The sequence below is a fragment of the Bubalus kerabau genome, chromosome X (assembly GCF_029407905.1).
Source record: "Bubalus kerabau isolate K-KA32 ecotype Philippines breed swamp buffalo chromosome X, PCC_UOA_SB_1v2, whole genome shotgun sequence".
NCBI classification, from domain to species: domain Eukaryota; kingdom Metazoa; phylum Chordata; class Mammalia; order Artiodactyla; family Bovidae; genus Bubalus; species Bubalus kerabau.
Window position 1 is genome coordinate 24,044,248 of NC_073647.1, and position 16,571 is coordinate 24,060,818.

The window sequence follows — 16,571 nt, forward strand, 5'->3', positions numbered from 1 at the left end:
ACATGTAAATATTAGCTGTTGGTATAAGGTTGCATTTACAATGGGTTTTCAGCTTTGTCTCCTAAGTGAAAACACTGCCATATATTCTTTGGCATGCATTGAAGTTTGTGTCGTGTGAGATTGCCAAAGAAACAGGTGAAATTTTAGAATAACTTTATTTTATACAGTATATCCAAAATCTTAACCATTTAAACTTGTAATCTGTGTTAAAATGAATAATTGATAAGCTTTACACACCTTTATCCAGTGCATATTTTAAAAATAAATTGCCCTGTTTACTAATGATGTACTATAATTTTTCCTATGTGTGGATGTAATTCTAAGCAATTGCATAAAATGTAAGTTAAATTTCCATAATTTATAAGGAATGATCGACAGTGAGCATTGTGTACCTAATTAATACATGTTTATGCTCTGTATAAGTACATCATGAGCTCATCTTGTTTCAGCTAATGATGCTCTTTTAAATATGAGTACAGTAAATCTTGTATCTTTTCTCAGTCAACAAACATACTACATCTGCTGAAAGGCTTGAGCAGGGGACTTGTGGATTACATAGACAAATGTCACCTACTGGTCTTCAAAATTCTGTTGCCAAGAGTAAGTATTTATTTCATGTATTTTACTGAATTTCAAACCAGTGAAATCAAGTCTTTATATGTATTTCTATAGTACCACTTACTCTTTAGATCGTAGGACATTTAGATTTATTTTAGAAGAGCACCACGTTCCGCAGTAGAGATGGTCATTACTTTTTTGTATTTTCATCAGTATAAATCCGTTTCTTTACAAAAGAATTTTTAAATTTTTGGCTGGGTCTTTGTTGCTTCGTGGGCTTTTCTCTAGTTTGAGTGAGCAGGGGCTACGCTCTCGTTGCAGTGCATAGGCCCCTCGTTGTGGTGGCTTCCCTTGTCGAGTGTGAGCCCTGGGGCGCATGGGCTTCAGTAGCCGTGGCACATGGGCTCAGTAGTTGTAGTTCCCCAGGCTCCAGAGCACGGGCTCAGGAATCGTGGCACACGTACTTATTAGTTGCTCCAAAGCGTGTGGGATCCTCCCAGATCAGGAATCCAACCCATGTCCTCTGTGTTGGCAGGCAGACTCTCCACCACTGTGCCACCAGAGAAGCCCCTTGTTTCTTGGTTTGTGTACTACTGGTATCAGATGGGTTTGTTGGGCTCAGGTAGCCCAACAGCTATGAAATATATTTTGACCCAAAGACATTGCCATTAAGTGACACAATAATTTATTTTAGAATTAATCCATATTCTGTCTAAGCTAAAACTGAAATCCGTTTTTCCAGAAACTAGAGTAGTCCATTCAGTTTCCGTTAAGTTTCATGAATATTACCTAATTTAAGAAAAAGAATAGCATATATATAGCAGTGGACAGGTTGATCTGCTTCATATATATGTAAAGTTGACAAGCAAGTTACCTTCCTATTTTATAATTAAGACCCCAAGAAATGCAGTGATTTCCATTCCACCCTGCTCTTCTGTGGGTTATATTTTGGTTATCTGATCATAATTTTTTGGTCATTCGATCATAATTTTAAACTGTACATTCCACTAACAAGTCTGTGTTTTTCCTCAAAGCAAATAAAGTGGTTTTTAACTGTTAATGAGAGAGTATTTCTAAGCTCTACTTTACAACTCTTTGTAGAGGTAATGCAGCACTCTTTAAAAGAAAATAAAACTTATCTACTGCAGATACTTCAAATACATTTTGCTCCTGGTGTTTGCCCTTTGAATTAGCACTCCTTAGTTTCTTGACCAGGAATTGAACATGCACCCTTGGCAGTGAAAGCGTGGCGTTCTAATGACTGGACCACCAGGGAATTCCCTAGCATTCCTTATTTTAAAAAAAATCTTGACCTGAGTGTGTCATTGACCGTATCTGGCTTATACTACATGGTGCTTTTCACTGACAGTTGGAATGGATTAGATAACCATACCCATCAAAAAAATCCTTTTTCTTTCCAGAGAAAAAAACAGACATGATCTTTGCAGGAAAAAGACATGGTAAACATATTCCACTTCATTCTCTCAAACTTGGCTGTAGAAAAGATATACAATTTTTGTACCTTGTGAATTGAAACAGGCATAATTTTAGTTTGAATTCAAAATGTTTCTTTTGTGTTATTAGGTGTCTGAGCATTTTTTGAGCATGCTGATTGCTCTAAAATTCCAGTGTGGAAAAAAGATGCTGGATATCATTTAAAGCATATATTTAGTTAATTGTAGCAGTGGTTAACTTAGTGGGCAAGATGTCCATTTTTGTCTAAATATATGCTGAAAAAGGATTTTTTGTTTTGTTTATACTTAAATTACATCATTTGTACTTTTAGAACTCTTAAAATTTTCAACAGTGAACTTGAGAGATCTTTTGTTGTCAGTTTTGACACATCTCATTTTCTCTTGTAGTAAATAGTCCAGCAGAAGTTGATCCACTTTCCGTCATTAACCTTAGTATGCTTTTCCAGAGCACTTTTGCATATAGCCCAGGTTCATTCATAGATTAATATGGGAAGATTTTCTCTAGCACCTTGCTTATCATATAATAAAATTAATTTATTATTCACAAAACTCAATCCTTTAGAAAAAGTAGAGAACATTCATTGCCATGTCATATTTGTATATTTTCATTTTAATTGTTTCACAAGTGTTGACCCTGTTTTACTATCTAATTGATTGGAGGAATTCGCAAAGATTTCTCCACAGACATTTCTTACATTTTTATTATAGTGAGCAAACGCTAGTATGTTTTCATTAATCTGTGTATCTGCTGTATTTGTGAAACATGTAAAGAAAAGGGACAGGTGATGGCTTTCAAGTTAGTAATGAGTTGAAGTGCAATGAAGAAACAATTCCAAGTAATTTTTTAAATTATATCTTGACTTGTTTTTAATCCAAGAAGGTATGTGTGGAAGATACTTTATGAAATAACTTGCTTTATAGTATATTCCTCTAAGTCACTTCAGTCGTGTCCGACTCTGTGCGACCCCATAGACGGCAGCCCACAAGGCTCCCCTGTCCCTGGGGTTCTCCAGGCAAGAACACTGGAGTGGGTTGCCATTTCCTTCTCCAATGCGTGAAAGTGAAAGTGAAGTCACTGAGTCGTGTTGGACTCTTAGCGACCCCATGGACTGCGGCCCACCAGGCTCCTCCGTCCATGGGATTTTCCAGGCAAGAGTGCTGGAGTGGGGTGCCATTGCCTTCTCCATTGTAGTATATTACACACTCTGAAATGATTAATGCTGTAATTAATGATTCCACGGAAAATAAAATCAATATTTTCACTGGCTTACCTTTGTAAAATCCCTTCAAACTGAAATAAAACCTGTTCAATCCAGAGAGATGAACATTTCAAACTCAAATGAAGTTCATAATCTAACCTGTGATATTTCAAATAGCTCGCTTTATATTTTAATTTTTTAAACAATATGTTTGGCTATGCTGTGTGTACAGCATGCAGGATCTTGAATTCTCTAAGGATCAAACCCACGCCCTCTGTGGTGAAAATACAGCCTTAATCACCAGGGAAGTTCCTAAATAGCCTTTCTTTAAATCTTGACTGATTCAAATCATCTGTTTTTCTTCTACTCAGTGCTGACGTACCGTAAATTCACACTATTTTGTCATTTCTTGCAATGTGATAGTAAGGGATAGGTGATCTTATCACATGATCGAATTGATTACATTTCTGTGGATTGTGCTGTGCAATTACATTATCAGTTCTAGAATTTTCAAATGATGCTACAGTATCAGTATTTACTTTAATCTATAGCTCCCCCAAAGAATTCTTGTTTTCTTCTTTTGGCCACTCGGCTTGTGGGATCTTTGCTCCCTGACCAGGGATTGAACTCTTGGCAGTGACAGCACAGAGTCCTAACTCATGAACTGCTGTGGAATTTCCCAAAGGGTTCTTCTTTAAACAGACTTCCATCAGTATTCTGAGCCGGAATATTTAAAGTGAAATGGAAGTGTCTACACAAAAGGGATGATTTTCCCATATGACTAGTTTGGGTTGCTACCACTGTGACATCTGTGCCAAATATTAATTATCATTTTTATTTTAAAAACACTAGTTGAGAGAATTCCTTGGCAGTCTGGTGGTTAGGACTCGGTGCTTTCACCTCTTTGGCCTGGGGCTCAATCTTTGGGGAACTAAGATCCTGCAAGCCATGCAGCGCAGCCAAAAAAATAAAACTCATTAAAACTAAAGTGTATAAATTAGTTTAGTAATAGATGTCATGGACTGTGTCTAAAATTATACATTGTGTATTCCTAATTTGGGAACTTTGAAATTGTCAGTCAGTATGAGACATTTTCTTTCTTTTTATTATTTCCTAGATAATTTTATTTCTCTTTGGATAACATACTTAAAGAGTAACCTGGTTTTAACTTTGGGCATGTAGAATCTCTTCATAATACTTGAAATTTAAAACAATTCTTACAAGGAAGAGTACTGAGGATAAAAAAAAAAAATGTTTGGACAAAAGGAGTGGCTCACTCCTGAAGGAATCTGTTTAAACAGCTTGTAAATAGTAATGTTCCTGGACTTCTCTGGCGGTCCACTGGTTAAGACTCCATGCTCCTAATGCGGGGGTGCGGGTTCGATATCTGGTTGGGGAACTAAGATCCCACATACTACGTGGCATGACCAAAAATTTTTCTTAATGTTCTTAAAAAGTATTATTTCTTTGCCTTTGATCTCCAGAAACACCAGAAAAGAGACGAAGTTCATCTTTGAATAGAAGATGTAGCAGACTGCATTCATCTATAGAAACAGAACAAGTAGAAGAAAAACGGCCTGGTTAGTTATTTCTAAGTGCCAGTCTTCACTGCTGGTTTAAATGTGTTATGTTTATGTCAACATTCAGCTGCTTGAGAAGCCATTCCAAAACATTGGAAGCCAAAATATCCCTTCTTTAACTAAAAAATATACTTTGGTGACATGCCTATTTGGCTGAAGCTAGAAGAATCTCTTTATTATTATTTTTTGCTTTTTCCCAAAACTGAATTTTATGGGAAGGTCTGGTTCTCATTAAGTGTCATACAACAATAAAATCTGTAATTCTGCCATGAAGCAGAGAACCAGACCATAGAATGTTGGTATAGATAGATTTGTCCTGAGGCACTTCATTCCTTCGAACATTTCATTAGTTCGTATATAGAAAGTAAAGGGAAAGGGAAGTTGCTCAGTTGTGTCCTACTCTTTGCGACCCCGTGGACTGTAGCCTACCAGGCTTCTCCGTCCATGGGCTTCTCCAGGCAAGAATACTGGAGTGGGTTACCATTTCCTTCTCCAGGGGATCTTCCTGACCCAGGGATCGAACCCGGGTCTCCTGCATTGGAGGCAGACACTTGAACCTCTTAGCCACCAGGGAAGCTCTAAATTACTGGCCACATTTTGAACTTCAGAGATTTGCTGCTTCACAGCATAATCCACATCTGTCCTTTGGGGGTGTTTTCACTGCTGATCATTACACACAAGATTTCAAAATTATTACTGAAGTACTTGTTTATTTAAAGTTGTTTCTGACACCTTTCCCTTAAGTTTTCCCTATTAAACATGATTGTTCCTTTTTGTTTCATAACAAAGTGTTCACTTACAGAGGATTCAGGTCACATCCTATTAAAACAAATGTCACTGTGGCAGGGATCTTCATGAACTTAAAAGTTGATTGGAGCAAGCTATTTACAGCAAGATTTACTTCATTCACTCAGTCCCTGGGAGCTAGTGGCAATGAACTTGACAAATGTGACTGCCAGTGACATATATCTGGAGGAATCCATGTCAGAGTGCTTTTGTCATTTACACCTTTTTTCTCCACATGTGAGTTTCTCCATAGAGACTCCATACATTGGAGATGGTAATAGATACATTACCTGGAGCCCCGCATTGGGATTATTGTGGTATGCTGGGCCTTTGCCTGTCTATTCAGGTCTTATCTTCCCTCACCGTGCAGTCCCGTCAGGTGGCAGTGTTTGATCCTGTTATGTATGTGTGGTTCTCAATTGCCTCTGCTTTTAGGCTGGGATACTTATCATTTAGAGCAGTTCACATTGCTCTTTCTTGCTTTCTTCATTTATTTGTGAGACCTCAGACTGAGTCCTTTCTGTTTGTGCTCATCATTTAGTTTGTTAGCTATATACCTCTCTTTGGGAGAATACTTGAATTGGTTGCGTGCTCATCCCAACAAAAGTGTCAGTAGCCAGGAACAAAGTACTGCTTCATTAGTAGTTTAATAGCAATAATCCAGGTAATAAGCATAGGATAGAGTGCCTGAAAATGTTAGCATTTGTGCTTAAAAAGTAGGTTTGATCACTTAATTTTTTACAGAAAGGCATAAAACTAATTTGAATCAATACTTTGCAAATGAGTAAGTCTGCACAATATTTTAGGTTGCATATTTATTTTACGATGGCAAACAGTGGGGTAGTTATCAGGGTAATTTATAGGATGAGATCAGGAGTTTTGGTGGTGGTTAAATTTTAATTCCGTGGGTTTCTTGACCTGTGCTTAAATATATCACAGTATTATAAAAAGGGCTGGATTTTAGGTACATAGAAAAACCTAAATAATATCAAGAGAGAAAGCCAACCTTCTTTTTTTTCTTAAAATGTGGAAGAATAACATTGAGTGGCTCTTTAGCTTTTAATTAAGAACATAAAGATTGTTAGTAAAATAGGGACTTCCCTGGCAGTCCAGTGTTTTAACACTTTGCCTTCCAATGTAGGGGGTCTAGGTTTGATCCCTGTTCGGGGAGCTAAAAATCCCACATGCCTTGTGGCTAAAAATTCCAAAACCTAAAACAGAAGGAATATTGTAACAAATTCAGTAAAGACTTTAAACATTAAAGAATGTTTAAAAGAAGATTGTTGGTAAAACAGATTTTCAGGGTTATGGGTCACATATCATGTTAAATATCCCTCTGGGTAGTAAGTCCTCAGTCATAGAGAGCTCTAATGCATTGTTCCCGTTTTCTCCTTTTTCCCTCCACTTTTTCCTTTCCAGAATATATCCCGCCCCCTTTCCTTGTTTTTCGGTCAACATCCATATGATTAGTGAGCCAAAGTGCTGTCATAGACTTTGTTGTAGCACAGCTTTATTTCTCTTGATTCGAATTCCTGACTTTGCTTCTGCCTAGTTGTATGTGTGTCAAATTATTTTCTGCCCATCTCTCCCCAGTGTATTGTGAGGTATTCTAATTCAGCTCAGTTCAATTCAGTTGCTTAGTCAGTCGGACTCTTTGCAACCCCATGAACTGCAGCACGCCAGGCTTCCCTGTCCATCACCAACTCCCAGAGCTGGCTCAAACTCATGTTCATTGAGTTGGTGATGCCATCCAACTATCTCATCCTCTGTCATCCCCTTCTCCTCCTGCCTTCAGTCTTCCCCAGCATCAGGGTCTTTTCTAATGAGTCAGTTCTTTGCATCAGTATGCAAAGGATACTTTGCCAAAGTATTGGAACTTCAGTTTTAGCATCAGTCCTTCCAATGAATATTCAGGATTGATTTTCTTTAGGATTGACTGATTTGATCTCCTTGTAGTCCAAGGGTCTCTCAAGAGTCTTCTCTGACACCACAGTTCAAAAGCATCAATTTTCTTTATTTAAGCGGTTGTGTGCTCATCCCAACAAAAGTGTCCTTTTTGGACATCAGTCAGACTCATGCTTTCTTTATGGTCCAACTCTCACATCCATACCTGACTACTAGCAAAACGGTAACTTTGACTGTTTGGACTTTTATCGACCAAGTAAATGTCTCTGCTTTTTAATATGCTGTCTAGGTTTTTCATAGCTTTTCTTCCAAAGAGCAAGTGTCTTAATTTTGTGGCTTCAGTCACCATCTGCAGTGATTTTTGGAGCCCAAGAAAAGAAAGTGTGTCACCGTTTGCATTGTTTCCCCATCTATTTGCCCTTAAGTAATGGGACCTGATGCCATGATTTTTGTTTTTTGAATGTTTTAAAAAGTCAGCATTTTCACTCTCCTCTTTCACTTTCATCCAGAAGTTCTTTAGTTCCTTTGTGCTTTCTGCCATAAGGGTGGTATCATCTGCATATCTGAGGTTATTGATATTTCTCCCTGCAGTCTTAATTCCAGCTTGTGCTTCATTCAGCCTGGCCTTTAGCCTGATGTACTCTGCATAGAAGTTAAATAAGCAGGGTGACAATATACAGCCTTGATGTACTCCTTTCCCAATTTGGAACCAGTCCGTTGTTCCGTGTCTGGTTCTAACTGTTGATTCTTGACCTGCGTACAGGTTTCTCAGGAGGCAGGTAAGGTGGTCTGGTATTCCCATCTCTTGAAGAGTTTTCCATAGTTTGTTGTGATCCACACAGTCCAAGGTTTTAGTGTAGTCACTGAAGCAGAAGTGGGTGTTGTTTTCTGGAATTCTCTTGCTTTTTCTGTGATCTGGTGAGTGTTGGCAGTTTGATCTCTGGTTCCTCTGCCTTTTCTAATTAGAATTCTAATTACTTTTTAAAATATGTTACTCCCATCAAAAATCTCAATGGTTTGTCTTAAATTTCTTGAGCTATTAGAAATCTAGTTATTATACTTTTATTTTCTGTAGCACAAACTGTTAGTGTTAAATAAGTGATTAGGCACATACAGGTATGTAAGTAAAATGCTTTCTCTGCCAAAAGTGAGGACCTGAAAAATAGCTGAGTCTTTTTGGTATATTTACCAAGTCTTAAAAAAGCTACCATCAAATACCTTTTTAAAAATATTTAGGGACTTCCCTGGCAGTCCAGTGGTTAGGATACCGCACTCTCTCTGCCCAGGCTGTGGGTTTGATCCATGGTCAGGGAACCAAGATCCCACAAGCTGCCTGGTGAGGCCCACACACACAAAAAAGTGTATTTTAAAGTAATAAATATTTAAACCAATAAATATTTAGTGAAAAAAATTTAATGTAATTTCCTGTTCTCCCAGTACTCACTGATAACTGAATATTTGCATTTATATATTTTTAATAAAGTACAGTCATAACCTGCTTTTGTTTAGATTCAAAATATACCATTTTCTGTGTCTAAAAATTGCGTATTATTACTCTTAATGACTGCCTTAGTATAGTCCAAATTTTGTGTTGACTATTTAGATTATATTTTCAGTTGTTTCAGTATTATAAACAATGCTGTATTAAGTAACAACATACATACTCATTTTTTAATATAATTTTCTCTTAAGGATAACCTAAAAGTGAAACTGCTGGAACAAAGAGTATGTAGTTTTCAGAGTGGCTTTTGATACACTGTTGCCAAAATGCTTCCATGGAGCATGTGCCAATCCACCAGCCTAGTTCCCAACATTGGTATTATCGCTTTCTTCCATCTAACTAGTACCAGATGTTATAATTTTTTCCATTTCTTAAGCTAAAACTATTTAGATTGTTAAAACTGGAAGAGACCTTGGAGATCCAGCCCATTCTGATTACTGTGTGTTAGTTGCTCAGTCATGTCTGACCCTTTGCGACCCATAGACTAGCCCACGGGGCTCCTCTGTCCATGGGATTTTCCAGGCAAGAATACTGGAGTGGGTTGCCATTTCCTCCTCAAATTCTGATTACTGTCTTACTACAGTTTTTAGCATGGATGAGAAGATGCTCTTGTTTATACTCTATCTTAAAAGAATCATATATAGAGTGTCTTATGTAATCACCTGTAATGGCAAAATCCCTGGCCCTGGTGACTTTGTTTAGATTACTTTTTATAAGTGTCCAAGGTTTTGTAATTGTCTATGAAAATGATTCTGAACTATAGTGTGATTAAAATAGAAATGCTTGTTGCAGACATCAGCTTTGGAGAAGCATCTTACTTTAATCTAGAGAGCTCTGTTGCTTTCACAACGCCTCTCTTTTAGTGGTAGTGCCTCTGAAGTACCAACTTTGAGATGTTTCTGCCTTGTGTCTGTGATCCATTTCACTAAACATTTCTGTATGGTGTGTAATCCCTGTGATTTCCTGATAAACGACTCTGATTTTGTTTTTATACCGCTAATGGTACATTTCCGTCTTGTCAAATTTCTACCTGTGTGGAATTTCACTCTTTGTTCTCATTTATCCACAGGCATCCACAGTGTAATCCAGTATGTAAACATCCCCCTGCTTAGGCATAGCAGTGATGAATTGAAGAGTACCATAGTGCCTTGCCAGTCAACGGTGGTGATGCCTTTCCAGGAGAAGGTAGAAATACCTTCCAAGACTAGTGTGGGAGAGGCCCCCAAGGCAAGTGTGGAAGTGCCCCCTGAAGTGAGCGTTGAAGCACTCCCCAAGGCAAGCTTGGATGAATCCCCCCAGGTGAACGTGGAAGCACCCCCTGAAGTGAGTGTGGAAGCGTTCCCAGAGGAGAGCATGAAAAAACACCCCACGGTGAGTGTGGAGGCACTCGCGGAGGAGAGCGTGAAAGAACACCCCGCGGTGAGTGTGGAGGCACTCGCCGAGGAGAGCGTGAAAGAACACCCCGCGGTGAGTGTGGAGGCACTCGCGGAGGAGAGCGTGAAAGAACACCCCGCGGTGAGTGTGGAGGCACTCGCCGAGGAGAGCGTGAAAGAACACCCCGCGGTGAGTGTGGAGGCACTCGCCGAGGAGAGCGTGAAAGAACACCCCGCGGTGAGTGTGGAGGCACTCGCGGAGGAGAGCGTGAAAGAACACCCCGCGGTGAGTGTGGAGGCACTCGCCGAGGAGAGCGTGAAAGAACACCCCGCGGTGAGTGTGGAGGCACTCGCCGAGGAGAGCGTGAAAGAACACCCCGCGGTGAGTGTGGAGGCACTCGCCGAGGAGAGCGTGAAAGAACACCCCGCGGTGAGTGTGGAGGCACTCGCGGAGGAGAGCGTGAAAGAACACCCCGCGGTGAGTGTGGAGGCACTCGCCGAGGAGAGCGTGAAAGAACACCCCGCGGTGAGTGTGGAGGCACTCGCCGAGGAGAGCGTGAAAGAACACCCCGCGGTGAGTGTGGAGGCACTCGCCGAGGAGAGCGTGAAAGAACACCCCGCGGTGAGTGTGGAGGCACTCGCCGAGGAGAGCGTGAAAGAACACCCCGCGGTGAGTGTGGAGGCACTCGCCGAGGAGAGCGTGAAAGAACACCCCGCGGTGAGTGTGGAGGCACTCGCCGAGGAGAGCGTGAAAGAACACCCCGCGGTGAGTGTGGAGGCACTCGCGGAGGAGAGCGTGAAAGAACACCCCGCGGTGAGTGTGGAGGCACTCGCCGAGGAGAGCGTGAAAGAACACCCCGCGGTGAGTGTGGAGGCACTCGCCGAGGAGAGCGTGAAAGAACACCCCGCGGTGAGTGTGGAGGCACTCGCGGAGGAGAGCGTGAAAGAACACCCCGCGGTGAGTGTGGAGGCACTCGCCGAGGAGAGCGTGAAAGAACACCCCGCGGTGAGTGTGGAGGCACTCGCGGAGGAGAGCGTGAAAGAACACCCCGCGGTGAGTGTGGAGGCACTCGCGGAGGAGAGCGTGAAAGAACACCCCGCGGTGAGTGTGGAGGCACTCGCGGAGGAGAGCGTGAAAGAACACCCCGCGGTGAGTGTGGAGGCACTCGCGGAGGAGAGCGTGAAAGAACACCCCGCGGTGAGTGTGGAGGCACTCGCGGAGGAGAGCGTGAAAGAACACCCCGCGGTGAGTGTGGAGGCACTCGCGGAGGAGACCTTGAAAGAACACCCTAAGGTGAGCGTGGATGCACTCCCGGAGGTAAGCACAGAAGAACACCCCAAGGTGAGTGTGGAAGCGCTACCAGAAGTGAACATGGAAGGACCCTCTGTAAATGTGGAAACATCACCTGAGACCAGTGAAGACCTATCCCTTGAAGCGCATGTGGATCCATCCCAGGAGGTGAGCATGGACTCATCCCCAGATGTGAGTGTGAACCCATCTCCTGAAGTGAGCATGGACTCGTCCCAGGAGGTGAGCACGGAAGCATCATCTGAGGCTAGTGTGGACATATCTCCGGAGGCGAGCATGGTAACACTCCCTGAGGAGAGTGTGGAAACATCCCCCGAGGAGAGTGTAGAAGCATTCTCAGAGGCAAGCATGGATGCACTCCCAGAGGGGAGTGTGGAGGTGCTCCCCAAGGAGACCACGAAAGGGCCTTCTGAGACAAGTGTGGACGCGCCCCTGGAGACCTCCCCTGAGGTGACCATGGAAATACCTTCCAAGGTAAAGTGAAAGATTCTCCACAGGTTCGAGAAGTGCCTTTCATTGACAGATTTTCTATTAAAATCTATATTTTTTGTTGTATAGATGATGATGGGTCAGATTTCACAACATACAGCATTCTATGATAAAATATATTCACTTGAATGATTTAAAATTATCTGATACTCATTGTCTCAGAGTTTCCCCCCAAAGCTGGAATAATAGATCATTTTTAATAGAAGGGATAAAATAGAGTGGTTTATATGAATTATGTTTCTAAACTCTGAAGGAATGTTTTTGAGAACTATCACAGAGCTCAATTAGGATTTACAAATACAATTAAGTTTTGAAGTAAAAGAATTATTTTAAATTATTTCTATGGCCTGTTTGAATTGTATAATATAAAATGTTAGTCTGGAAGAATGAATGAATGTACCTAAGTCTCATGCATGAAAGGAGAATTGGGATTTTAGGAGCATTTTATTCAGAATTTTTTTCTTTTGAAAGGGCAGCCGCAAAAGGTAATACTAGTAATTTTTTTATATGATCGTATTGATTTGTTCAGAAATCAGAAATGGACGAACAGCCCTCAAACCCTATTACCAAGAAGCGCGTACCACCATCGCAGATACCGTGTTATAGATGGTCATCATCTCCTACAAGAAGGTGGCGTCCACCCTCACCCATCAGTGCTAGGTAAGTAGCTTATTTGCAGCTGTTCCTGATACATGTTTTACCAGGATAAACCTCGCATCAGTGTTTCATAAATAATGGAGTATGCATGGTAATGAGAATATAAAGGGAAAAGCCTTTAAAAATTAATTTACCTTTTCTCTTATAAAATATCATATCATGATGTCAAGACATGCTAGTGTGTGAAATGGTACAGTACAAATCAGCACATATGTATTATCAAGTCATACCAGCCTTCCTCCATTAACTGTTTCTTTTTCCCTGTAGGCAAATTCAAAAGAATTGCCCCCCGTCACCTTCACCCGGCACGTCAAAACAATCGACACAGTTTTGTTTTTCCTATCAAGTAATTCCTATGCAGCGTACTGTATTTGCACAAAATGCATTAGGTACTATGGGAATGAAAAGCAAAGCCGTGTCTAACACCGTTAACAACTCTGAGGCTGCAAGCCCAAAGGATATGATCTGTGAAGGTGAGTTCCTTCACTAACAAGTTCATTTCAGCCACCAGAAAATCTCAAGGTAGTTTGGGAACTGTCCTTTTATTCCCCAGTTCAGAGAACTATAGGAAGCAAACTTGATTTAAAATAAAGAGCATTGCACCAGTCACACTGGCACAATGCTTGTTTTTTCTTGCTGCAACTTCTTCTTTAGCCCCATTTTTGGAACTGATGTTTAGTGTGTACAGATGGGTTGGATGAATGCCATGGTCTAGGTGGTCCCTGCAGTTCCTTCCAGCTCTGATAGTGGATGGCCCTTAGGTATTTTCCATCCTTGGAGACAGCACATCCAGCCATTTGTGGCTGAGCAGGTCTCCATCAGGAGCTGTAGGGTAGTTTTTATGCATAGACCCTAACATGCGTCAGGTCTGCATGTGGGTTCTAAAAAATACCATACTGGTTTTTTGACTATCACATGCATTCTTTTTTTTTAATTGAAGTGTAGTTGATTTAAAATTTTGTGCTACTTTATGGTGAACAGCAAAGTGATTTCAGATACACATGTATAGATACTCTTTTTCATATTCTTTTCCATTATAGATTATTATAAGATACTAAATATAATTCCCTGTGCTTATGCTCAGTCCAAATGAGGTATAAATCTTTTATTTTTCTTTTTTGGCCATGCTGCACAGCTTGGGGGAATCTTAGTTCCCCAACCAGGGAGTGAACCCAACAGTGAAAGCAGTCAAGTAGGACCTTACTGTTTCTTTTGTATGTAGTGGGCACTGGCACCCCACTCCAATACTCTTGCCTGGAAAATCCCATGGACGGAGGAGCCTGGTGGGCTGCAGTCCATGCAGTCGCAAAGAGTCGGACACAACTGAGCGACTTCACTTGCACTTTTCCCGTTCATGCATTGGAGAAGGAAATGGCAACCCACTCCAGTGTTCTTGCCTGGAGAAGCCCAGGGACGGGGGAGCCTGGTGGGCTGCCGTCTATGGGGTCGCACAGAGTCGGACACGACTGAAGTGACTTAGCAGCAGCAGCAGCAGGGTGTATCTGCTAATCCCAAACTCCTAATTTATCCCTTCCCCCCTGCCTTCCCCTTTGGTAACCATAAGTTTGTTTTCTATGTCTGGGAGTCTGTTTCTGGTTTTTTTTTTTTAATTGAAATATAATTGATTTATAAGAATTTTCCACAGTTCGTTGTGATCCAGAGAGTCAAAGGCTTTAGCATGGTCAATGAAGCAGAAGTAGGTGTTTTTCTGGAATTCCCTTGCTTTTTCTATAATCCACCTGTATGACTTACTTTTAAATACACTCATGAATTTTGCTTTTTGAAGGAATTCCACAGTGAATTCTTTGTAACATAAACAGTCTTTTTATTATGATTTATTGATTCCTGATTTCTTAAAATCCTCATTTTCATATATAGTTTATTTAAAACAAATTTGTCACATGAACTAAAATACTATGCCTCCATGTGGTCACCTTATTTTACTGATAGTCTTGCTTTCTTTGGTTATCCACAGTTAGCCACTTTATGATCAACCAAATATATTAACATGCTGTTATCAACACTTAGTGGAATAATTTATTTAATAAAAATGATGCACACTTTTCAGAATGTATGCTGGATATATTTTTGTTTAATTGACTTAAGATTTGTACACTTCAGGGAATTCCCTGGTAGTCCAGTGGTTAAAGACTCGGCACTTTCACTGTGGGGTTCATTCCCTGGTTGGGGAACTAAGATCCCCCAAAGCTGTGCACCATGGCCAAAAAAGAAAAAAAAAATTTATACCTCATTTGGACTGAGTATAAGCTTATCTTCCTCCATATTCAGTATATCTTAATCTTTTTTTCCATAGAGGTAATTTAGTCTCAGGTATCTGAAAACAGCTAAACCAAAGCAGGAACACATTATTTCTTTTGGGGACAAGTAGTTGTTAAAAGTTAACAGAATGGTACTTCTGTTGGTGGCTTGGGGTGGCCATGAGGGCATAGGAATTGGGCTTGTGAACAAAAGCTATTACATAAATCATTTATAGTTTATTTATACATTTTATATCATGGACATACTTTTTTTTTTTTAACATTGCACGTTGTCTTGCACCTCTTTATTGGACATAGAGGCAGTAGGTTCGCTACACTTAACTGTTTTGCATGTTAATTTAAACTAGAGTCTGGTAGTCAAGGCACACCAGGACCTAAGAATGCTGAGGAGGCAACACAAATTTTGGCCGAAAAACGACGCCTTGCTCGTGAGCAAAAAGAAAAAGAAGAAAGACTACAAAAAGAGATGGAACAAAGGTTGGCACAGAATCATCCTTTCTATACAGTAAATCTTGGTTGGGACCCAAATTCTGAAAGTCATGCTTTAAGTTAGATATATATAAATTCTCAAAGAGTAACTGACTTTTCCTTCAATGTGAATCAGTGTGGGGAACATTTCAAGCAGACAGGACGCTAGCGTAGATGAGTATATGTTCCTCTGTAGTCTGCCTGTGTCATGTGCTCTTGAGGTGTGCTGTCAAGATGCATAAAGAGATCTGCACTCACCTCAAGGGCCTAGCCCTCAGCACCTTAGTGATCACCCAAGACTGGCGCTGTTGGCATTCACTGGTGTCAGCCCCTTTCTTTATTTCAAAAGTCCTTTATAACTTCAGAATTTGTAAACCTGTTTATGAAGAAGTTGCATACATCGTGACCCTTTCCTCCTAAATACTTCCCTGTATACTTCCTAAGAAGAAAAGCATTCTCTGATGTAACCAGGGTATTAATAACTAAAATCAGGAAATTTATTATTTTATTTTCTAATCCAGGGTCAACATACAATTCAGTTTGCTATTTGTCCCAGTGACAGTCTTCTTTTTAAAGGTTTTTAAAATGACAATTCTTTCTTAAACGTTAACGTGTGTGTAATAGGAAACTAAAAAACACAAGAAGCAAAAAACAAAGTCATCCATAATCACAAGCAGTTTACCTTTTGATGTGTCCTTCTACCAGTGACATACTTTATATAATCTTTTCAGTTCAGAATTCAGTCCTTAAACAGTTAATTAAAAATAATATATACACACATATAGAGACAGTAACTGGTAAAGCAACTTTGCTTGAAACTTGTTTGTAAGTTTGAAATGAAAAAGTTATCCCCCCAAATTTGTAAACTTGGAAAAGATACTTCCTTATGTTTTACTGGGTTTCCAATGACCTGCGGGCTACAAATGTCATATACAGGTGTGGGCTGCTGCTGCTGCTGCTAAGTCACATCAGTCGTGTCCGACTCGGTGCGA

General features: G+C 40.5%; 1 protein-coding gene across 1 annotated transcript in view; it reads left to right on the plus strand.

The window, feature by feature from the left end:
- The window catches only part of LOC129639593 (MAP7 domain-containing protein 3-like), a 36,717-nt gene that overhangs the window by 10,374 nt on the left and 9,772 nt on the right, over positions 1-16,571 (plus strand). The window contains exons 7-13 of the mRNA XM_055564721.1: positions 502-600; positions 4,717-4,812; positions 10,074-10,999; positions 11,135-12,160; positions 12,705-12,835; positions 13,100-13,305; positions 15,459-15,588. Of these exons, the coding sequence (XP_055420696.1) occupies positions 502-600; positions 4,717-4,812; positions 10,074-10,999; positions 11,135-12,160; positions 12,705-12,835; positions 13,100-13,305; positions 15,459-15,588 (2,614 nt within the window). The remainder of the gene's footprint in view (positions 1-501; positions 601-4,716; positions 4,813-10,073; positions 11,000-11,134; positions 12,161-12,704; positions 12,836-13,099; positions 13,306-15,458; positions 15,589-16,571) is intronic.